The sequence below is a fragment of the Exophiala spinifera genome (genome assembly GCF_000836115.1).
Source record: "Exophiala spinifera strain CBS 89968 unplaced genomic scaffold supercont1.1, whole genome shotgun sequence".
Taxonomy (NCBI): Eukaryota; Fungi; Ascomycota; class Eurotiomycetes; order Chaetothyriales; family Herpotrichiellaceae; genus Exophiala; species Exophiala spinifera.
This window is the reverse complement of record NW_015622513.1, coordinates 3,005,119-3,028,304: the sequence shown is the minus strand read 5'-3', so window position 1 is coordinate 3,028,304 and position 23,186 is coordinate 3,005,119. Positions and strand designations below refer to the sequence as shown.

At 52.4% G+C, this 23,186-nt stretch overlaps 8 protein-coding genes across 8 annotated transcripts; 4 read left to right on the top strand and 4 right to left on the bottom strand.

The window, feature by feature from the left end:
- Positions 1 to 863: 863 nt before the first annotated feature.
- PV08_01129 (uncharacterized protein) lies at positions 864 to 1,610 on the top strand (the record flags this gene model as incomplete). Its single annotated transcript, XM_016375494.1, has 3 exons — positions 864 to 913; positions 1,000 to 1,282; positions 1,425 to 1,610. 3 exons carry the CDS (start codon positions 864 to 866, stop codon positions 1,608 to 1,610), a joined length of 519 nt encoding a protein of 172 aa, XP_016240770.1.
- A 698-nt stretch (positions 1,611 to 2,308) lies between these two features.
- PV08_01128 (uncharacterized protein) lies at positions 2,309 to 2,908 on the bottom strand (the record flags this gene model as incomplete). The annotated part of the gene is made up of 1 exon (XM_016375493.1): positions 2,309 to 2,908. The coding sequence occupies one exon, from the start codon at positions 2,906 to 2,908 to the stop codon at positions 2,309 to 2,311; it is 600 nt and encodes a 199-aa protein (XP_016240769.1).
- Positions 2,909 to 4,990: 2,082 nt separating this feature from the next.
- On the top strand, positions 4,991 to 6,799 carry PV08_01127 (uncharacterized protein; the record flags this gene model as incomplete). Its single annotated transcript, XM_016375492.1, has 1 exon — positions 4,991 to 6,799. One exon carries the CDS (start codon positions 4,991 to 4,993, stop codon positions 6,797 to 6,799), a length of 1,809 nt encoding a protein of 602 aa, XP_016240768.1.
- A 1,810-nt stretch (positions 6,800 to 8,609) lies between these two features.
- On the top strand, positions 8,610 to 11,940 carry PV08_01126 (uncharacterized protein; the record flags this gene model as incomplete). Its single annotated transcript, XM_016375491.1, has 2 exons — positions 8,610 to 8,951; positions 9,013 to 11,940. 2 exons carry the CDS (start codon positions 8,610 to 8,612, stop codon positions 11,938 to 11,940), a joined length of 3,270 nt encoding a protein of 1,089 aa, XP_016240767.1.
- A 932-nt stretch (positions 11,941 to 12,872) lies between these two features.
- PV08_01125 (uncharacterized protein) lies at positions 12,873 to 15,290 on the bottom strand (the record flags this gene model as incomplete). Its single annotated transcript, XM_016375490.1, has 1 exon — positions 12,873 to 15,290. One exon carries the CDS (start codon positions 15,288 to 15,290, stop codon positions 12,873 to 12,875), a length of 2,418 nt encoding a protein of 805 aa, XP_016240766.1.
- Positions 15,291 to 17,392: 2,102 nt separating this feature from the next.
- PV08_01124 (peptidyl-prolyl cis-trans isomerase-like 1) lies at positions 17,393 to 17,940 on the bottom strand (the record flags this gene model as incomplete). The annotated part of the gene is made up of 2 exons (XM_016375489.1): positions 17,393 to 17,848; positions 17,908 to 17,940. The coding sequence occupies 2 exons, from the start codon at positions 17,938 to 17,940 to the stop codon at positions 17,393 to 17,395; spliced, it is 489 nt and encodes a 162-aa protein (XP_016240765.1).
- A 1,118-nt stretch (positions 17,941 to 19,058) lies between these two features.
- On the top strand, positions 19,059 to 20,126 carry PV08_01123 (uncharacterized protein; the record flags this gene model as incomplete). Its single annotated transcript, XM_016375488.1, has 1 exon — positions 19,059 to 20,126. The coding sequence occupies one exon, from the start codon at positions 19,059 to 19,061 to the stop codon at positions 20,124 to 20,126; it is 1,068 nt and encodes a 355-aa protein (XP_016240764.1).
- A 115-nt stretch (positions 20,127 to 20,241) lies between these two features.
- On the bottom strand, positions 20,242 to 20,987 carry PV08_01122 (uncharacterized protein; the record flags this gene model as incomplete). The annotated part of the gene is made up of 2 exons (XM_016375487.1): positions 20,242 to 20,692; positions 20,761 to 20,987. The coding sequence occupies 2 exons, from the start codon at positions 20,985 to 20,987 to the stop codon at positions 20,242 to 20,244; spliced, it is 678 nt and encodes a 225-aa protein (XP_016240763.1).
- Positions 20,988 to 23,186: the final 2,199 nt, after the last annotated feature.

Below are 23,186 nucleotides of genomic sequence, written 5' to 3'. Positions count from 1 at the left end.
CGAAGCCATGACACACGCACCATGTAAACCTCTGGTCTATTGTTGCGCATCACGGGGGAAAATTGATTAAATCTACCTAACCTACCTCCCATGCCGACTCGATCCGCCGGAACTAACGCTGCCATTGGTGGACGTATGCTTCGACACCCGTCTTCACCAATGAACAAGCCCGTGGGCTTTTGATTCTCATCTCGCCGTTCGAAGCAGGAGAAAAGCGGCAAGACTAGCTCTCCTGGGTTTAATCGATGAGCCTAAACGTACCCTGGCAAGTAGGAGGGGAGGAATGTCTTGCTGTATTCAGACGCTGTGAGTAAAGTAGCGAGATGCAAGGCGAGGCGATCTGACGCGACCCCGGGGTCGACTTGTACGGTCAGTGGAGGGTTACGCATCAAGGAGGTGAAAAGCGGAAACCAAGACATTCCGAAAACACTGGAAGTGTGAAAATCAAACTTTCCTTCGAAAAAGCGGCGGGGCAAAAGGGCAAAAAGCGGCGTGTATATACTCCGTACGAGTACGAGTGCGAGGTACCTTGGATGAGAGAATGCCTCGGATCAGATAAGATAATCCGTCAGGGTCTCAGGGTCTCCTGGGTGCTGCCCCTCCTTTGAAGTTAGTAAACATGCGTGGGGTCGAGAGACGCAGTTAGTCGAATTCGCAATCGCAGTTTGAAATCCTCAGTACCTGGGTACCGCACCGGTCCGACGTTTTCCTCTTCATTACGAGTCTCGTTCCTCGTAGCTATTCACCGAGGGTCTTCAAGCACCTCTCAAGTACCTCCTACCTAGTAGACTTTTCAATTCCGTCCCTCGTACCTGTACAAACAAACCCGTCATCTCCCTACTCGTACCCTCGCACTCACCACCATGTCCGGTCTCAAGCCAGGGGATAGCTTCCCCGACGACGTTGTCTTCTCGTAAGCACCGACGCCCTTTCAAGCCCTCCCCCCGCGACCCGCCCACGGCAACGGAAAAAGATGTACTGAGAAGTTTCGATATTTAGATACGTGCCTTACACGGAAGAGAGCGCAGCGATCACCGCCTGTGGCATTCCACAAAACTACGCCGCGTCGAAGGAATGGAAGGAGAAGAAGGTCGTCCTCTTCTCCGTGCCGGGGGCCTTCACTCCCGGATGCTCAGTGCGACACCTTCCCGGATACATTGAGAACTTGGAGAAGATCAAGGGCAAACAAGTCGACATTGTGGCTGTCCTGGCATACAATGACGCGTTTGTCATGGATGCGTGGAGCAAGGCCAATGGAGTCAAGAACCGCGAGCAAGATATTGTGAGTACCCTACACGCACAAGACCGTCACAGGCATTATCAATCACACCGCACCCAGTCTACTGCAAGGAAAAGGGGCCATTGCGCAGAAAACAGTGCCGGAACGTGCTGGGCTGAGCTGACTAACATATCTCTCTCTATAGCTCTTCCTAAGCGACCCCGACGCCAAGTTCTCGAAATCGATCGGCTGGAACCTAGGCGAGCGCACCGCCAGATATGCTGTCGTCATTGACCACGGCAAGGTCGTCTATGCCGAAAAGGAGCCAGGACGAGATGTTACAGTGAGTGCCACCCCCTACGCAGATCCCGCGCGTTGCTGTGTTATGTAATGTGTCCGCGCGGTTTCCGGAACGAGATGACTTTGCATAAGTACCCTGTGGAAAGTTCCTTTCAACCGCCTACTAGCTTGGTGGACACTGCTACAATACTCCGCCTTCCTATTTCATCGGACACGCCACGCGTTGCCAAGTGTACCCTGCTTGCTGACTATTCTCTATCAACAGGTGTCCGGTGCGCAAGCAGTCCTTGCTAAGCTATGAATGATACCAGCTGTGGTATAGTGGCCTGTCTCGCCCCGCGGAGGAAAGGATGTCCTCGCCAAGAGCTCCAAGTTGCCTGTCTGCTGGTACAGTTATCTTACCATCTAGAAGGAGTGAAGTGATTCACATAGAGTGGTATTGGTGCTAGCCGTCTAAACATATGCATACTCCGTCTTAGATTACATCGCAGACGTGGCAATAGACAATATCCAGCCATCTGCCTTTGTGATCAGGTCTGACTCATCAACGTGCATTGTTTCCGACTCAATAAACAAAAGTGTGTGTGGTTCATCGTCTCCCTTGTAATTCGCTATCCCGTCGACCAACAATAAGCCAATCAGCCCTTGAATCATACCGTTGCGTCAGCGGCAGCTGAGCCTGAACGCCGCCGTATCAATGGAAGCGGCCGGTTGCATTATGAGTATTCTGCGTGGAAATCAACTCGAACTCAGCGCCCAAAGGCATGCCAAAATGGAAATCCTCCCTCGTCACAGTCGCAGCAGGTCTTCAAACAGAGGCAGCCCCGCACTTCCGCTGGCCTTCGGCGTCAGAGAATCTTCCTGGCCGATCTCATCCGAGTTGAACTCGTCTGCACTGAAAAACATCGAACCTGGATTGCCACCGAAAGTGAAGGCGTCAAAGCAATCGGGCGTTGGGTTGCTGTTCGTCGACTGGCTGACTACACCGTGGTCATTGGTCACCTTGGCTTTCCTGATCTGGTCCTGGAGGTCCGTAATGCGATTATAGAGCCGCGCGATATTGTCGGCCTGCTTGGAGTAAGAAGTGAGGAGATCCTGGTGCTTTTCGTTGAGTGTTTCAAGCTGGTACTCTAACCCCTTGACGTGTCTGTCCTTGCGCTCGCGAAATGCCCGCTGTGACGCTCGGTTCTGCGCTCGCCGCCTGGCTTTCGAAGTCGGCTGCTGGCTGTTGTCCGGGCCTGTGGACGGCTGGCCGTGTGCCGGACTCAGGGAGAGATTGCCGTAGTCGGTAAACGATTCGAAGAGGCTGAAATCAACCGCGTCCCAAGTTTGATGTGTCGGCTCGAATCCGGGCGACGAGGAGTTCACGCTCAGCAAGGGATTTGCCATGCTCTAGATGGCCAAAGGTGAGCCAATCCGTGATCCCGCATTGGAGGAGATTGGGAAGTAGTACATACATCGGGTGAACTTGATGATGAATCCGATGGTGGCTTGAGGGCGAAATACGAGCTGTCTGGAGCCGTGGCCCTTGTTTGGTCGAGGCTAAATGAGAATTCCATCTCTAGTACTTGTCCGTGTCTTGAAGGTCGCTACCGACCTGAGTAGAGAAGCGATGATTCAAACAATCTGGCTTCTGAGAATGTGAGGACTCTGAGGAGATGTCAGAATACACTTCATGGACGGAAGTATCTTTTTGAACTCTGAAAACCGTTCACATGTACGCAGGATTACGTTAAGGGGTCTTATGTCAGAGGTCCGACCCCGTGCAACAACGGCCCTTGTTGCAACTGATTAAGCTTTTCCGACCCATTTCTTTGATCGGATTATTGATTGTCGATCGGCGGCAACAGGGCACGAGAAGTGTTGGCTCAAAAGGGTACACCGGATAATAGCCCATCAAACGTGATAGGCTCAACCAACATCTCCGGTGGAGAGCAGCAACACCAGCCAATCGGCAATGTCGTCCGAATACCCCGATCAGGTTAGTCTGCCGCTTACCAAATTCGGCATTGCATGGAGTGGCTGAGAGCCCAAATGACCCTGGTGCCGGAAGGTACTCTTCTGCAATCTCACACAACACAGTGCAAAATTCGTGGAAGACCAAAGCCTTGGCTCGGAGGGAGGCAGCATCGTGAAATGTGGCGGCATCGTGAAAAACGGCATCATCACGGCGTATAGCAGTATCGTGAAATATAGCAGCATCGTACAAATATGGGAGCACATCGTGTCGGGATCCCAACATGACAAATGTGACTAGTGCCAGGCAATGATGCACTAGTCCTATTCCGGTTATGTGCCCGGCTTCGCCCTCAACTCGCTGCCGCATGCTCACACCCCTAGTTCTCGTTCGTACTGAAAATCCATCAATTCATCACTCAAGGCGCGATGCATCGTGCTCAGTCCCGCGGAGATCTCTTTGGATATGCCAGGCTCAGGGAAAACCCCCAGTTCAATCCAACAGGCGAATGGGCTTGGTGTGGATCGGATGGAACATTTGTTGATATTCTTTATGGACTATGGACTGATGCAGCAGAACAGATAGATGCCAGGCTCCTCGGCTGCCCTCCGCGCCTGCCGCAGGTAGCTGGCACGTGACCCGCACGTGCCTAATGCCTTGGCATCCGCCCGTCTTCGGAGGGACTTTTCATCCACCTTCCTTTCCAGTCCACGGCCTCACCCCGCAGCCCTCCACCACTCTAGCGGCTGATGTGCACTAGACTCGCCATGTCCATACGCAGGAGAAGGCGAGTGGAAACAGGACCCGAAGAGTCATCGGTCCCTGCAGCAAACCCCCGGGCCCTGGCTTCAAGAAAACCCAAGAAACAACTGCTCGGTGTTGGCGGCAGCACCAGTGATTACTGTTAGCATGGGTCTATTCCATATTCGGATGGCGGCCCCTCTGTTTGGCCCGATAGCCGGCGCCTAGTGCCTTGGCGTTCTCTACCGCATTCAGCTACTGACGAGTTAACTTCCACCTCCTCAGTCACCCTGTCTGCCTTGGATTCACCCTGCAACCTGTGCCGCTCCTCGCTCCATCCCAGCCTTCCCGCGAACTCGGCTCACCGCTCGCCAATCAATCTTAGTTCTCTGATCAACGGCGATACCAGAATCTCTTGTTTCGACTTGATGACTGCGGGGGAGCTGTCAGCCGCTTACGATTGACACTTGAACCTTGCGCATACCGCCATGGCACCACAGACGACAATTTAAACGGCCGGCCAACTTCTCCTTGTCGACGGCCTACCCAATGCCATTTCGTTCTTTGACTTGGATGAATTGATAGCTGGCCGGTGGAGGACATCATTGCGCTTGACTTGAGTTTTAATTGGTCACACCACGTTGCGTTATTCTCATCTGTCGTCGCTGCTGGCCATCTCCAATCACTTTCTCGTAGGCCTCGACGGCCTTGGACCTTTTGTCAATGACTCAGCAGCTTAGCGAAAGCATGACCACAATTACCGGATTTATCAAATGGCGAACTCAAATGACAGTGCTGCCAACAGCTACACATTTGTAGATTATCAAAACACTCCAAACCATAGTGCATCTCATCGACGCGCCGTCAAATCTCACATCTCCAGCAAATACAGAACCTCGGTGCGTCAGCAAAAGCAGCCACGCTATGCACTCCCACAACGATCTCCCGTGGGTGCCAAGGAAGTCGCCGGAGAAGGTAGAGAGGGCAGTGAGGTTGGCTTGGTACGGCGCCGGCCAACGAGACCGTCTACGCATTCTCCAGCGACACCTCAGACTCTCCCATTCTCACAAACACCTTCCCCCTCGGAGATGAACTTTAACGGTATTCGCACGGATCCGTTTGACGCCCTGCCAGGCAAACACACTCCTTGTGTGAGAAAGGCTCTCGACTACTACACGCAGGTTTTGAGTCCATTACATGAGCCACTCCTGATGGCCATGAACACTGTCAACCCGATGATGACGTGGGTATTCCCACTAGTCCTCAAGCATGAAAGCGCTTTCCATGGCGCTGTTGCACTGTCCCAGGCGTATCTGGAGAAGCGCCAGAATCCGCTCTTGCCGTTTTCCCAGGAAGTTGACTTTCATAGACGCATGGCGGTCTCCATCTTACACGATCATCTTCTCAACCACGAAGGACCTCCGGACGATGCCACGTTGATGACGGTACTGGCACTAGCGGCGCTCGACGTCCTTGATGGAAGTGACAATATTGCACACCGCAACGGCTTGGCGCTAGTGGTGGCTCAAAAGGGTGGGCTGGATAGACTTGGCTGTCGTGGATTGGTCAAGGCCTATTTGATCCAATTCGATTATTTCTGGATGCTGGAAACCGGGGGAAAGTCTATATTCCCGTTGGCCAAACGGAAGAAAAACAGGATCTACCCTCAGCATCCGTTTGACCCCGACATGCTGGCACTGATTGGCACGCTTCCCGAAGGGTTCAGAGCACTCGCATATCAAGGGACACTTGGTGTGGATGTTGTCGACATATTGTCTAGAGTGAATCGCTTCGCTCGGGCCAAGGCAAACAACCTACATCTTCCGCTAATCAATGATCCGATTCCAGATGGCCAAGATTACCAAGACATCTTCGACACCTGCTCGTGCCTCCACGCGTCAGCTTCTACGGAGCACAGCCTGGAAAAGAACATCTGTCTTGCCATCATCCTTTTCTGCTTCGATATCCACAGTCCTGCTGGCGTATCGGCGAAAATCACACCATATCGCGGGGCCCGTCAAGAGCTAACCAGATCTCTTAAGTTCACTCCTTGGGATACTCCTTCCGAGAGGGCTTGTCTGATTTGGATGTGGATGATTGTGATCGCCTCATGGAAATTGGACCACGACTTGAGCCACGAGAGCTTGTGGCTGTGCCAGACATTCTTCGAGAAGTTCCCCGAAGCTAGATCGTGGTCTGCCATGAGCCGTGCCATGCAGCAGTTTTTGTGGTACGAACCATTGAAGCATGCGTGGGGGACAAGTTGGCGAGAAGCGCTGAGCGATCACCAACGGATGCAACAGAACCCTCGCCTGATGGAAGCTGGTGAAGAAATCCAACGTAGCCCGTTGAGCTCGTCTGGCACGAAGCACTCTACTCGGGAGTCGACCCCTGCATCAGCAAGCTCCGCAGGGTTTGGCGAAGACTGGACTAGGCCAAGAAGCTTACCGACCAGAACTCGACAGACTAGTCAGGCGAGAAGTCAAGACGCAGCCGAAGACGGCACCCCAGGACCACCGAGGACGAATGTCCCCTTACCACCTATGTTTACTCTCGACACGTACCTGGGAGAAATTCAATAAAGAGCGGGAACTGCCTGTGGTCAGGTTGTGCGGCTGTTAGTAGCTGTACCCGGAAATGTCACCTTGGAAACATTTACATCGCATATGCTGTGGGGACCGCCCATATTTACTACTATCGACCAGAAATGTTGAGATGTCAGACGCCGTAACCTGTCAACACTGTCGATGGGGAGGCTGCGAGTGGGAAGAAAATCTAAGATGGTCTCGGTCGGACCTTTTGGAATTTCCGTCAATCGAGCATGAATTTTCGATGGATCTTCATACACAAACGGGGGGAGGCTGTTGTGGACGACGACGAATGAAATTATGCCTTGCCGTTAGCAATTTCTCACATTTGAACTTGGACTGCCACTGCTGGCAGCATGATGAGATCGGACCTGAAAAGATTCTTTTTGGTTTTGCTTTATTTCTCCATATTGTACGATACTGGTACCTCCTACTTACCTACCTATCCAGCCCCCTACTGGTTGGTGTCTCTGTACCTCATGACCCCTTTATGTAAAAGTTTTGTGTAGATCGAGTTTAGAAGTATCTAGCTCTTCTCCGCTCTGGTGCTCTGTTCTACTCTGCTCGCCTGATCATTTTACTTTTCAACTACCGTCCAACACTACAATCAACTACCGTCCAAAGTGTAACTTTGGACCATAGTAATTCAGAGCGGCATTTCTCTGCTGATCATTTCTCATGGCTTGTGTAGGTTCTCTTTCTTATCAATCATCGCTATCCAAGCGTACAATAGCTTTTGCAGCCAAGCACATCCCGCGTTGACGGTGGAAATACATTGAAGCATAAAGTCCGGCGCGACGCCTCCACCGGTTGCGGAAAACGTGGCGTTCAAACCCATCTGCCTGGCCTTGTCGCTTTGGACGGAGAAATACGGCAGACCCAGCCCGTTGGGGATTACCGCCATGGCGAATTTGACGAGGTAAGACTGCATTGTACGCGCAACGGCGACGTCGGTGCTCTGGCCGTTGAGAGTTTGTAGAACGAATAAGGCACCTCGTAGCCCGTGCAGGGCCGGGAGCACATCGAGCAGGTAGTTGTATGTCGCATTCAGACGCCGGCGGGGAGGGAGATAGACTGGTGAACCGCACTTTTGAAAGCAATTGCTTGACGAACCTCGTATTCCAGGTCAACCCGTGGCAAAGTCTTGATAAAAACCGAGAGCTGAAATAGCGACGTCAAGGAGCTCAAGGCTACCTAGGTCCTGGGCTGACGTGGAAGTGCATCATGTCGCACTCTCATCGAGGAGGACGCCCAAAGAATCATTCACTCACTATACACATGTTATCAATTAAACCCGCGAATTTTCCCTCCAAATCACCAAGACCCCTAAAGTGATGGCGCAGGTTAAAACCACATGGGCGGTGTGGTGGACGGCCATTCACTCAGGCGAGGAGGAAAGCGAAAAAGGCCCGCGTTCGAATCCCGACGACAACCACGATTATCCAGAATTAAATTTGGGGATGACACAACATCAGAACCAGGTCAAGGTTGGATCAAACCAGATGGGCATGTCTGGAAGGCGTCTTGACTGTGGGTGGTGGAACTTGAAATCTCGCATTTCATTCAATTTTTTTTCTCTCTCCCTCTCTGTGGGAGACAAGGGAGCCAGTAAGTATAGAAATGGATACAAGGAGGTGTCGAGTTACAGAGTAAACCTTCAGAAAGTGATGTCTGTATACCCAACGCCAAGGATGACATAATCCAAATCCGGGGTTTCGGGGTTTCGATTTATTAGAGATTCAGAAAAAGCGCGTCTTCGCGTTTACATACTGAACCACGCCCAACATGTCATAGCGCAGTGACAATGCCTCCTCCGATGCAACCGGCGGGCCAGAAGCGCAAGGCGGCTTCTGCCAACCAGGCCCAGCCCTCAAAGTCCCGGAAACGACAGAAATACTTTGATGCCAGGGCAATTTCTGTCCAGCCCGCCCAGGCTGCGTTGCCCGCCAATGGAGAGCTTAACGTTGCTTCGTTCGTGAAAGCACGGGAGTTCGAGATTGGCGCTCTGGAAAGGAGCATGCAGAGGACCAGAGATGCCCTGAGTAAAAGAGCTTTCCAGCAGGTCCCGAGGCACATGCGCCGACGGACTGCCAGTCACAATGCCAAAAAGGTGCCCAAACGTCTGCGGGGGCGGGCAAAGCGTGAGGTTGGTGGAACAATTCTCATCGAGAGACGCTGGGACTGACAATGCTGACTAGGCTGGGTAGATGAAGGAAGATAATACTCCCACGGTCACCAAGCGAACGCGGACGCCATCGAAACGACTGAGACTGCGACTCGACACGGCGAAACGTGTACAGCAGTTGAACCAGAAGAGAAAGACAGTGCGGCAACAGAAGAAGGAGCTCAAAGCCAATGCAAAGCAAACAGATCCCGAGAACCATATCTCCCTTGAGAGAATACCAAGGCCGAAGAAGAACAGACTGGCAAAGCCGCCCAAAGCCACCGTGAAGTTTCAAAGAAGGCAAATAAACAAGACATGGTTGCCCACTCACCTTTGGCACGCGAAAAGAGCGCATATGACTCGCCCCACTGAGCCATTATGGAGGCTCGCAATACCACTCCGTCCAACAGAGAAGAGTTATCGTCCGAGTCACCGTGCGGCTGGTGCCCACGGGTGCGTAGCGTGGGACATGAGCTACATGTCGACCGTTTCCTGCCGGGGGACCCAGCTTGCATTGGACAGCTTGCTAAATGCTCTTGGGTTCTCTCCCAACGACCTTTCTCCCAGCCTCCACAAGAAATGGAAAGCGGGCACAAGGTTTGCTGAAGGCTGGATCTTTGAGCGAGATGGCACCAGAAAGCCAATTGCCCCAGTCCAAATCATTTGGGCCATGCATCCAAATAACGAGTCGACGAACAACAGTACTGCCAGCTCTGCAGATGCCATGGAGGTTGATGGAGAAAATGGACGAGCTTTAAATGGACATCCTCATGCAAACCGTAAGAGCAAACTTGATCATCAAATTCTGATGCGGCTACATCCTGCGGCATTTCACCAACTGTGGGAGGAATTACTCAGAGTAGCAAAGATGCAGAAACCTCAAGTCCTGATAGAAGATCTGCGCTTCGAGATTGGAAGCGTTGACATCCAGGGCCCTGGCTCGACAGAAACCTTATTAGGCGTTCTTCGACCGTTCGTCGGCACAGAGAACCAAGCGGTGGCAACATGGGAATCTCTACGTGGCTTAAACAACCCTGCTTCGATACCGCAAAATGCCACGCTTTCTTTCGATATCACCGATCCACGACTCAACCATCCACCCAGGAGGATTGAGATCAGTTCTGATAATACTGAACTAGACGAAACCCTTGTTTCGTGGCCGTTGGACAAGTCTTGGAATCCGTCACGGCTGACATCACACCGCGAGCGATGGCGAGTCAGCGATTCACTGCCATCACAGGGCGCCATCAACCGTCGAAGAGCCCTTGCGCCACCGGGGCAAAAGCCAGCCGTGACCGAAAAAGATCCCCGGATACCAGTCATACTTCTAGCATCGAGAGCAGAGAAAGGGTTCAGCTTAAACTGCGGCAATCCACAAGGTACTTGGACGGTTCTGCTGCCCTGGAAATGTGTTGATCCCGTCTGGCGGTCGCTGATGTATTATCCTCTCTCCTCTGGCGGAACACCACGCTTTGGCGGGTTATTCCAGAAGCAACAATTGGCTTTTGAACACCAAGCACCCTGGTTCCCTGGTGACTTTCCCGGTACTGAAGCAGGCAAAGCATGGGAAAGAACCGAGAGCGAGAAACGCTTCGATGAGTGGATCCGAAGACCACCAAAGCACAGGATTGCTTGGGATCAGCTGGATTTGGGACTTAATAGGCGCGGGGAGCTTGGGTGTGGCTGGGCTTGTGATTGGGAATTTTTGTTCCGGGGCGTCGAGAAAGTCGAGGGACAGAGGGTGCCTAGTAAAGTTGAACAACAGTCGAAAAGCACCGAAGAGCCGGTGTTACTGACACAACGACAACGCAAGGCTGCGAAAGCTACAGCACAAGGCAAAGCAGATGCAAATGAAGGCACAACCTTCCAGCAGCAGACTCCAGGTCCAAAAAATAACGAAGAGGATGAGATGGCCACTCTAGCCGTCGAGCAGGCCTATACACACCTCAGTCCCAGCAGGAGTATTTCGCTGTGCAAGAAGCCGAATTCGACCACTCTGCCCTCGGTCCCGGGACTGATAACTGTTCGCATATTGTTGCTACACAAAGGAACACCGGCACCTGCGGCACGAATATACCGGCTGCCGTCGATCACGACATCGGTGGCCGCTCCTTCAGGTTCTAAGACCACCAATGCGGACGCTGACTCTCAGGATCGACCGCAACTGTGGTCATCCGAACCACCTCCAGCGCAGCCTCCACCCGCCACAAGCACAACAGCTTCTTCACACGATACTAATATCATGCGCGACCTCCGTGCCCAATGGCTCGCCCTCGATACGAAGACCAACATTTCCCAGCTTCATGCTCGCCTTCCGAAGCAAAAGCTCAATAGGTTCGGACTCGCACGGGCTCACCGCGTGTACGCTCGCGAATCGCTAGCCCATATTAACGTTTTGCCGAAGAACGCGCCACAAGAGGTCATAGATAAATTTGGTCCAAACAGTGCTTTTGGCCGTGGCGACGGTGAAATCCCGAAAGAGCCAACGGCCCTCCCGGCCAAGGCTGCGCGGAACCAGAAACGAAACAGCAAGGCCCAGACCAAGGACAGGGACACCGCGAAAACACAGAAAGAGACTCAACGCGAAAAGAAGCAAGAGGAGAGCGTATATCTCGACAGCCACGATGATAATGATGATAATGGCGCAGGGATCTCTGTGCCCCTCGAGGCATTCCGAGACCTGATCGACACATGCCCCCCCGAGGACGAATGGTCAAAACACCCGCCGTGTCCGGATGCGCATGATCTGATTGGCTTCGTGACCTCCGGAGGGTACAATCTCGCCGAAGGTCGCGGGACGGCCGTGGGATCGATCTGGGCACAGCGGCTCGTGGAAGGGTGGAAGCGTGATGATCGTGACACTTTGGCTGCAAAGACGAAGGAACACGAGAGACTTCGAAGATTGTGCGTTGTGCGTAACGCCGGTGAAAGGATCGGACGATTGGGCATATGGGAGATTTGCGGCGGATGAAGATACCTAGGTGTAGACTTGTTGGTTGACTAGGTACCTGAGTGTGTCATGGTGGAGGTATGTTCGAGTCCTGCACGGAGTATTGGATACACTAGACCTATGTATACTTCCTGTACTACCTACCTAGGTATGGTATTGAGAGGTCTGCACGCAGGTGCGGTATTGATGCGTGCAGACCCAAGTGTTGGCCGGGGTCATAGTACCTAGGTTTACGGGGGAGACAGTATTGCTGTAGGTCTTTAGGAACTCAGGCGTATCGTATCATCACGTACGTGCCATTGTCTTTGACTTTGACATGATTTTATCCAAAGCTACACTCATACCTCGTACAAGTGAGGGAGCTATAGCTAGATTACCTGGTTCGCTTCTCTCCCACCATCTCCGCTACCACTTCCCCCCCGGCACAAGATAGACATCGACGATCGTCGAACCCACAGAAGAGATGATAAATGAAAATAAAATAATCGAGAGAGAGAGAGGGAGGGAGAGAGAAGAGGGGGGTATCGTGCATGAGGCGACTTGCGCCGGATGGCGCTGTGACAGACACCCAATACCATCCATGAACACTAAGAGAAAAACATGGTCGTCCTCACCCTCGTCGTCATCATCGTCATCGTCACAACGGCCACTCTTCCATCCTCGCCTTCGTAAACGTAAACCTGGTATAATCTCTATGGCGTTGCCGATTTTGTAGATTGATAGAGTGTATTAAAGACCGACTGTCCCTTTTCCTCCGCAAACTCCAACGCTCGCAATCACCGACGGGTTCACAAAACGCCACAGAAAAAGAACACAACTGTACAGTACCGACGACCCTGCACCATCACCACCATCACCACCACCACTAGTTACAATAGTTCACTTGTTTCAGAGCCGTGTGATCTAGTGGCTACGGCGGATCGGAAGGATCGAGGATGGAAGGATTTGAGAAATCAGAGAGCATAGTTCTCGGCGTGGAGGAATATCTCGTCCTTGCCGCTGTCGCTCCATACGTCGCGTTGTAGTCGGGCTACCGTGTTGGCGACATCTGTTCGCATCTCTGGGGGCCCGCACACGTACACGCACGTCCGACGGCCGAACTCCTTGCTCAGACCTTTGAGCATGTACGGGATGTCCGGGCGGCCATACTCTGTGCGCCAGCCGTCGCGGCGGTTCGACACGCCGGTCGGCAGGAAGGCGAAGCGCATCAGGTTCTTCTGGAATTTGGTCGGTGTCTGGGGAAAGCCAAAGTCAAAGGCACGTGTCGCTTCAATCTGTGCCTGTGAGATGGTGGACATGCGTGCCTCTTTCGGAGGAGGCGGGAAGTATGTCTGGGGATGATGAGGATGTTGTTGTTGTTGTTGTTGTTGCTGCTGCTGGTGCTGCTGATGCTGCTGCTGGTCGGCGCCAGGTGGGGCCAGGTGTCGTGGCCCCGTGAGGTAGGCTTGAGGGAGGGCCGTGATTTGGTCCTCAAACTCCTTCTTCAGGTCGGGTTCCGCGTCCATTATCATCATGGCCGAGTTGCGCTTGCTCCCGGCGCTGTGGATGGCGTCGGAGATCTTGTCCCTTATCCCGCTGAGACGGTGCTCTTTAATCTCCGGAAGGCCTGGTTCATAGCGCTTGGCCGCGGTGATGTAGAAATGGCATTGAACGGAGCCGGGAGGGGCGCATTCTCTGCAGATGCGGAGTTCTTCCTTGAACCATTCCATGATGTCGGGCCGCTTCATGGCCCAGATAACGTTGACTTTGGACGTTGTTGCTTTGCCATCGCGCATTCGTTTGATCAGGTCAAGTAGCTGACTGGCGATGGCGGTGATGCCGCTTCCGCCAGCGAAGAAGACGACCTGGTCGAAAGAGGCCATTTGGCGTTGCATGCCACCATACGGTCCATCGACGAAGGCTCTGTATGTCTTGTATGGCCCCTTCTTGACGGCGGTGTCGAGAACTCTGCGAGTAAAGCCTGAGAACGGGCGAAACACTAGTGTCATATCGCGATATTGCTCTCCGTACTGGGAAGGGAAGTCTTCGCTGCAAAGAGATGCTATGGTGAAAGGATGATTTTCTAGTACCGACACACCAGGCATTCTCAGGTATGCGTATTGGCCGGGACGCCAACGCTTTTGAGTGGGAATGGTGACTTTGACGGCATTCTCGGGCAGGATTGTCACTGCAGACTCTTCTCCGATGAGCCAAGAAGAGCGGAACGGATTCATCCAGTTCAGGAAGAACAGTCGAGCGAACAAGGACACAATCATCAAAGCGATTGTCGAGTAGAGGTAAGCCCAAGATCGGAGGTAGTTGTTGCAATGCCAAAACAGGAGTCCAATGAAAGCCCATGCCACAGGGATATGTAGGATAACGAAGACCTCGTACATCTTGGCTCGGAAAATCGGAAGAGAGTGCAGTGCGAGGAATAGCAGAGGTGCAATGGCTGCAATGCCGGTGGTGAAGATATACCACTTTTGGTTGAAGTAGAGCTTAAACGTTGCAAAGCCCTCTGGATCGTTGACCGACTGATACCAGTAAGGTACAGCATGAATAATGGCGAAGATGACACAAAGATAGGCAGTCCAGCGATGCAGGACGATGAGCCGATCATGACCAATCCCAGTCATCCATGAAATTGGGTTCGCCTTTGTTGCTAGTACTACACACCAGGGGAGCAGGGACACCGACATCATACCCGCTCGAACCGCCATAGGTGGTGACCCATAAGACATCGATGCGTAGAACAATGGCCGAGGGAGGAAGCAGTAGAGTAACGAAGCCAGTAACGAGATTGTGATGATCACAAAGACGCCCAGAGACGGAAAAGTGAACCTGGACTTTCCGACGTTCAAGGCCGGGATGGGTCGGTAGAAGATCCATCTAAAGACAGCGATGGTATTGTTTAATGGTGCGATGGCGGAAACAGCTGCTTGTTGTCTGGGTTTCTCTGGGACGAGCGGACCCTTACTTGGAAAGAAGTGCCTCGTTGAGCCATCTGTTTGCGCACTGTAGGCACTGGGTAGTTCGTAATCGGTGTAGCCACGCGTGGGCAAGTAGTTCATAGGACTCGTGGCAGATGCAGAAAGGGCGGAATTGATGATTTCTTCCTTGTACAAGGCCGTCCGGATCTTATCGCCCCAGTAGTAGTATAATCGCATCAATGTCGCACTGAGCAAGAGAATGATTCCAATGTAGACGAACAATAAGCCATACTTTGCAGAGTTCTTGAATGGATCATGCTGGATGGCAGCCACCAATGCAGGTGGTGTCGTGCTGTTAATGGGAATGTTAACTCTCTTTACCAAGCCTCCTGCCAGCGACGGCCACGCATTTTCCTCTCTTTTCGCCAACTGCGCCAAAGCTTCAGTCGCTCCTGACTGCATTTCGCATGAAGTGCCGGAAATCTGTGGGTTGTGAAGAGGTTGTATGAGCAAGAGTCAGCCAGCTGATGAGTTTTCAGGATATGGCCGACCGTACGGTCGCACCGAGGCCTGGGGGTCGCGAGGGCCGGATCTATTGGATCTGGTGTCGTTCTTGGGAGAGCGGTCGCAATGGGTTGGCCAGTCAATGGCCTGTGGTGAAAATCGCAGACTGTGTATTGTTACAATAGAGAAAGCCTGCTTTCTCGGGGAGAATGACTGAAAAGCGAGTGTAATGAACGCGAACCGAAGGACCTCATGCCTCTGGGATAGCGACGAGAAGGAGGACGGAGGTGGAACAAGGCGATATAGAACTGCATTCAAACAGCGAGCAGTACGGAGCAGACAACGAGGTGACGAAGAACGAGCCCGCGCGTGGAGGAATTGGTTCACCCCGCTACTCACCGTGATATCGACTGAAGGTGGGAGTATGCAAGAAGCTACCGAATCTTGGAAGCAATGGTAACACACATCTCGAGGACCTTCTGCCGGCTTTTACAGGCCAGCGAGAGTCAGCGGTAGAGTCAGCGCTTCGAAGTGAGCGTGCATTGGCCCTGTGGACGATCGACTTCATGAAGGGCGAGTGGACCTGGAGCGGACCGAGGAATGGCTTGGAAACTCACTCGGAATGCAGGGCAGCAGTTGGACAAGAAAATGACCGGAGCGACGATGAAGACGCCAGACAGAGGACGAGTGATTGGATGGAATGATGTGATAAAGGATGAAAGACACCGAGGTGGGAACGTTGCAGAACGAGGTTCGCAGCCGAGACCTGGATGAGGCCAATCGCAGCCTCCGCGTAAGCGCCCGCTGAGTGAGCTCTCAATCGTCGTGCATCTTTAGCTGCAACGCCGTCCACGAACCAGAGAGCGTATCGCACTCAAGCCCTTCAGGGTCTTCTCAAGCGCGTCTGGGAAGCGGAATGGTGAGAGTGGAAGGGGTCCTGTTTCTTGGATGTTGTCGCCGGGGCTTTGACTCTGCCACGAGGACTCGCGACCACGCTGCTGTCAGAAAAGTCTTGACTCTGGGGCGACCGAACTCGGTCGAGGATACCGAGACCGAGTCAACATAAGGTACAGAGTGCGAGGATGATGACTCAAGATGATTACAGTACGAGTAGCAGCGTCGTCGATCAGGCCCGCGGCGACCTGAACCTCGATATGCACGAAATCGAGTCCGGCGTCGATCAGCACCTATTCTGCTCAGTGATCGAAACGAGCTGATATTGATCGCCCCCAATAATAATGAACTTCGCACATCCATCCATGGACAATGTACACAGTGAACCTATCTCGGTACAGATAATGCTCAATCATGATATTGCATAACTATAGTAAGTGCCTATCTAGGTGTAGGTCACAAACATGGAACAATGCTGACACGCATGCCTTGGTAGGCCGACGCTATTACCTGAAAGTAGCAATTGCTTTTCCGCCATAGAGAAGCCAGCCATCCTCAGTCGAAGGTCTCCCACATGGCATTAAGCTCGCTCAAGGTCTAGTCTTTGCAAAAGGCCTCATGGCATCGCAACGGCCCAAGAGTTGATACGACGCGCATCAGAATGTGCAATGTCTCAGCCGCATTTGACTCTAGCTGTTGGTAAAAGCTAGACGTCAGGTAGTATCGCCAAGGCTCTGTCTCCCATGATGTTCTCTCGATTGTCAACGTCTCGGATTCCGCCGGACATGGTCGAGTCGCCGACTGACCTAGATTCTCCGACGTCCTCTATGATGAGTGTCTCATGATTGTGCTCTCTGTGCGGCCTCATCCTGCTCCAACCGTGGCCTTTGAGAAGCTCATTGGACCATCCATTCTTTGGAAGTTTGCTGTCTCATTGCATCTTGCAGCCGCTATCCTTTGACCGTCGACGTGGACACGGCTGTCAGGGGAAAGTCGACCTCGGTCGAGACCATGAGGACGCAGTTCGACTGCAACTTGACCAAATTACAATGAGATGGCCGTTCCTGTCATGGACTGCACAGGTCGCTGGTTCATATCCAGGAGCAATGATGAATGAGTCTGCCGGTCTCTGCAGGGAGTCTTCGTGACATACAGGATGTGACCTTCTAGTCACCATTAGAGACCTCAGCGACCTTTGCCCGAATTATCTTGACCTCCTCCAAGGGTCTGTCCTCGCCGTTCGTCTTGACCAAGCCCATTCTCTGCACAACCTTCATCCCGCTCTTGACACGGCCAAAGATTGTGTGTTTGCCGTCTAGCCACGGAGTCGGAGCTAGTGTGATAAAGAACTGGCTTCCATTGGTGTCTTTGCCGCTATTTGCCATACTCAGAATGCCTGCGCCAGTGTGCTTTAGCGAAGGACTGATCTCATCTGCAAACTTCTCCCCATAAATACTGGAGCCACCTCGTCCTGTGCCTGTGGGATCGCCACCTTGAATCATGAAATTTGGGATGATACGGTGGAAGATGACATTGTTGTAGTAGCCTCGCTGGGCAAGCGTGGAAAAGTTCTTGCACGTTTTGGGAGCGTGGTCGTTGTAGAGCTCGACGGTGATGGCACCCTATCAAAGTTCGTCAACATATCAAGTTGCGAGGTACATTGTGCACAAAGGGCGCTTACCATGGTGGTCTCCAATACTACATCGGTAGCCATACTGATATGACTAGAGCAGGGTCAAGCTCGTCGGGCAGAGGCTCAGTTACGAGGTATTCTTATGGTTAGCAAAATCTACGGGCTCGAAAGACCGCGATTGGGTGAAATGACGTCTTCCCGGCTAACCTTCTACAATATTTATCTTCCAGTGCGAGGCATCATTTTATCTCGTATCTCAGCAATGAAGATCCTTCGTCTCACTTGCAACTATCTGAGTAAGACGGTCGCTGTGAATGCGTTCGTGTTGGCTCTAGAGTCAGCCGTTTTTTTGTCTCTTCATTCGCTTGAGACACTGTACACGTCAAGAATGCGATGCTTCTCTCAGCACGTTTCCTAAGGCGAGCATTCACAACGGGACACTTGACACGATGACTCCTGGTGGCCATGTGGCATACACTTATAGAGTCTCAATTCAATGTTCCGGCTTATTGACTCCCGAGACGCGTCAAACTTCAGCTTGTGTGCCCAGAACAATCGGCTCGCCTCGCGACACTCCCTCTGTTCGGTCTGACAGTTGGTCTACACAGAAATGAAGCCATATTAGCGGGACTAGATGGTCGTGCTCTGAATTGAATGAGGGTTGATGTTTGAACAGCTGCTTGCCGCTAGTTGGTCTGTCGGCGCTTCTCGACTACACCGTCATGGATCCAAAACAATACTCAAAAGTACGGCTGATTCCATTGGAAGGAGACACTGTGCAGCCATTCTTGCTGTCCAACATCCCATACATGTAGTTGTGTACTTGTCTACCGACCTCCCGCACCGCCGCCTTACCATATAATCTAAGATCAAATTGCAAGGCATCGAGAATTGTGAGAGTTCATGGTGACTCACAATATTTCTCCGTTTTGATTGATTCATGCGGAGAAATAGTCCGTGGATGCCCAAGGGGTAATATATATATTGGTTCCCGCAATCACTTGCTCGGTCCCGTCCATTGCACGGAAGCATACCGAGTAGAGTCACAATTACTCTTTACATGTATTGATCTGGCATAAAACGATGAAAAGCGAGAGACCCGGAATATATCTTTCGAGTCATTCTCAAGAAGGAAAATTCCACCCTAGCGGTCCCCGCACAACCTGCTCTCCCTTCCTAACACCACGAACATCGTCTATATGGCAACCTCACAACAAGTATACTACTTCCCACCAAACGACCTTCAAAGGTTTGTAGAATCCGTTCTCACAGCAAATGGAGTATCGTCCGACCATGCGAAAATCATCGCCAATGGTCTCGTGCAAGCGGACCTTCGAGGTGTCGACACCCACGGAGCCAACCGCATCCCGTCATACATGGAGCGTATCCGACGCAAGATCCTCGACCCGACTGCCTCGCCCGAGGTGACTGAAATCACGCCAGTCGTTGCTTCCATCGACGGCAAGAATGCATTCGGCTTTGTCGCCGCCGACATGGCCGTCACCCGCGCCATCAGCATGGCCCGCCAGTTTGGCATCGGGATGGTGTCGGTCAAACATTCGAATCACTACGGCATGGCGGCGTGGATCGTCCAGCAGGCTGTCGACGCCGACATGATGTCTCTTGTGTTCACCAACTCGTCGCCCGCCCTGCCGGTGTGGGGTGGCCGGAGCAAATCCATGGGCGTGTCGCCGCTGGCTTGCGGGGCCCCCGGCGGCCCCACCGGACCTCCTTTCATTCTGGACATGGCGCCCTCGGTCGCGGCTCGAGGGAAGGTCTACAAGGCTCTGCGGCGCGGGGAAAAGATCCCCACGGACTGGGCGCTCGACAAGGACGGCGCGCCGACCGACGACCCTGCCCGCGCGCTTGAGGGAGTCATGCTGCCCATGGGAGGGCCGAAGGGCTCGGGCCTCGCGATCATGATGGACGTATTCTCCGGTGTGCTCTCCGGTTCTGCCTTTGCGGGCAATGTAGGCGGACCCTATGATTTCACCAAGACCGCCGACGTCGGTCATTTCATCGTGGCTATCAAGCCGGACCTGTTCATGTCCTTGGTTGACTTCAAGGAGCGGATGCAGTACCTGTACGACCGTGTCGTTGGGAGCGAGAAGATGGCGGGCATTGATCGCATCTACTTCCCCGGCGAGATTGAGTTGTTGAACAAGGAGAAGCGAGAACGAGAAGGAATTCCGTTTACGGAAGCCGAGATTGCGAGCTTGAATAAGGAGGCGGAGATGGTGGGAGTTGAAACACTTAAATATACGTGAGGCTTCAACGGGCTTACTATGGTTTCAATGTGGACAAGATATCAGGGGGAGCTTCATGAGATTCCACGGCTGCACTCCCTGCTGTCCACGCCATACCTGCTTCAAGTGCCATCACTCAGAACTGCTTCGCATCTACGTGGAAGACTGTAACGTTCCGCAAATCCTTTGCTTCTCTCATAGAGACGATGTTGTCCTTGAAAGCCTGAGTCTCTCTGTAGTCCAAGTGAGCTTGCACGCTCTCCCAGCCGATGAGGGTCACATAGCCCAAGCACGGCTCGGAGGACTTTGGATCGGTGACTTCCTCCCTGACAAATCCGCCGCGCGAAGCCTTGAATCCTTTGGCTGTCTTGGAAACGACATCTCCAAAGGCAAGCATTATTTCATGGAAGGTCCTTTGATTCTCGGCGGAATAGTCCTTGGGAAAGTAAGCCGTGATGAACTCGGTGACCTGGGGAGTGCTGCCGACAAGCGTAGGCGTCGGTGGGTGTGGATCGAAACCAACATGGTACATGCTCATGGAGCCGGTCAGGAGCCCCGTAAACGCCTCCACGAACGGCTTGTAGGCCCTGCGTTATGCGTCAGCGCTGGACCGAGGAGTCACCGTACTAAGGTCAGGTTACGAAAAACCACCCACTCTGAAGCAATGAATTTCTTGTGGTGGTCCACGCTGGCCCAGTCGACGAAGAGGCACAATGTCCCTGGGTTTTCCACCTGGGGACCCCAGAAAAGTTGCTGGCAGCCATCTTGGGCCACGATGGTCGTGAAAAGATCCTTGAGCTTCTGGCCGGAGTCACCGCTGTAGTCGGCGGGAATCTTTTCATCCGACATTGGGGCAAGGACGGTCTCAGTGACAGGTGCCATGATTAGCGGTGTTGTAGGCATTTCACCCGGTACCCTGTACGTCGATTTAAACTGGGAGATGGTTCCGCGATGTGCGAGGACACTGGGGTAATAAGTGCTCTCAAGAGCCAAAGTCTCTAGTCAGTCCAATGTCGAGCTTGGAGTTGAGAAGTGCCTTCGGCAGCCGGGCCTCTTTTTCCATCGGATAGCATTTTGATTTATCGGTTATATAGGTGCCGAAACACGGGACCGCGGGCTTCTGTATGGGTAGTCTCCCGAATTTCGTCACATAGAACTAGGAGATGCGAGCCGGAACCCGGAAACGGGATGCTCGTAGTCGTCTATCGGCCCACACTCATTGAAGATTGAGACTCCGGGAGCCTTGTGGGGAAGAAAGGCCCACGAGGAGTGCCGCTCAGCATCGATAGGGGAACAGAGCACATCAATGGGACGCCGACATTGCCCGCAAGAGTCACAGCGGCCTCTTACATTGTGTAATTGATGTTGATCACGAATGGCATGCCGCTGAAATTATAACCAAGTCGATCACTCGGATTCGAGAGAAGCATATCTGATTGTAGCACGGCAGGTAGATGGTGAACAGTTTGAGAAGGAGGTTGAGCCGAGAAATACTCATTGTAGCTTTCGGCAATGAGACACCTAGTTGTTGTAGTGCGAAGGACAGCTTCGCACCCAGGTTATGAAGAGGTGTTGTACCTACTGGTACTGTAGTCCTGTCCGGCAAATTTCAGGTTTGAGGGGTCCGGAAGGAAAAGCTTACTTAAGACTCACCAGGTTCAAAGGATCCTTGGTCCACGGTTCTCGGCAGAGCTTTGAACCACATCAAAAAATATCAAGGTTTATATTGTTGTACCTCCGCAACCGCTTGGGTTCAAATCCCAAAAGGCCTTTCTTTTTCTTTTTGTCAGTTCTCAGTTTTTTTTGTTGTGCATTTCTTATCATAGATTTTTTTCTTCTCAGTTTAACGAAACTCTCTCCGCTCACTCTAATAGTACGGATACTGTCATTGCAATCTCTTGCTCCAAGTAAAGACCCGAGCACCACAAGCTCGTACCCTGAACAGGGAGAGATTTGTACAGCTACATGAGTTTAACCACGGCTCATTCGTACTACAAGCAATGATCGAACCGTTCCGAGCTCACAGATCACTTCTTTTTATTGCGACGTGAACAGCTTACGAATATGGACATCTTCCTCTTTTGTGCCGAACTTTGCCAAACACATTCGGCTGCCTTTGCGGAGCTCTTCACGATGTTGGCGAGGCTGGGCCTCGAAGCCAACAAGGCGCAGAACTGAGCTTCGAAGGGCGTGTGCAACTATGTCTACTGTTTGATCTCCTTTCCAGGCAGTGCTATGGATCAATGCCAGAAGATCATCACGTCATGTCCGACTGCGTGCGCAAGCTTGACTGCGGAGCAGAGAAACTAGGCGAAAAATGTCAGCTGAAGCCAGGATTTTTCATCAGGTTCCTCTAGATTTGAGTGTACTTGGAAGACGTGTCGAACAGAATGAATCGCAAATTGTCTAGAAGCTCAATCTCACAGCTGCGCTGGAATCAGCCGCAATCTGGTAGGCTACATCTCTTTAACGTTCTCGATAACAGAACAACTTATTGTTCGCCATGTACGAGCCCTGATGCATTTCAAGGCGCAGTCGAGCTCTGCAAAAAGTACACGCGCGGGACCATGAGCAGATGGTGGGGAGAGAAGGGCCCTCCTTGCTCAGATCGTGTAAAACGTTTCAAGAAGGCCTTGACCGCTTCTGCTCGGTTTAATCCATCCATCGCCATGCTGTAGTCTGGCTCTCAACCTGTGACTGAGGCAAGTCTGCGCGTCTGAGAAACAAAGATGTACGTGAACATCTAAAATGGCCTAGATGAGGTTCAACTAGTGAACAAGGGCGGCATCATCAAGTTTCCCGTTTTGGGGGTGAATGCCTTGGCAGGCTAGACTCCCTGCGCAGGCGTGGCTGCGGAGCGGAGAAACTTTTGGGTGCATCTTCACCATCGTTCCTCATTCAACTGTCAATGCAGCTGGCGCGCTGTGGTCGCGAATCGAGAAAATCAATGTGCATTCATCGACACTTGTAAGGCTCGTTGAAGTCTTCCCTCCTCACATCCGCCCTTGATCTCAATACGCCCTCAAGATGTCCTGAAGCATAAACTTACAGCAATACCTCGTCACATCGTAAACATTCAGA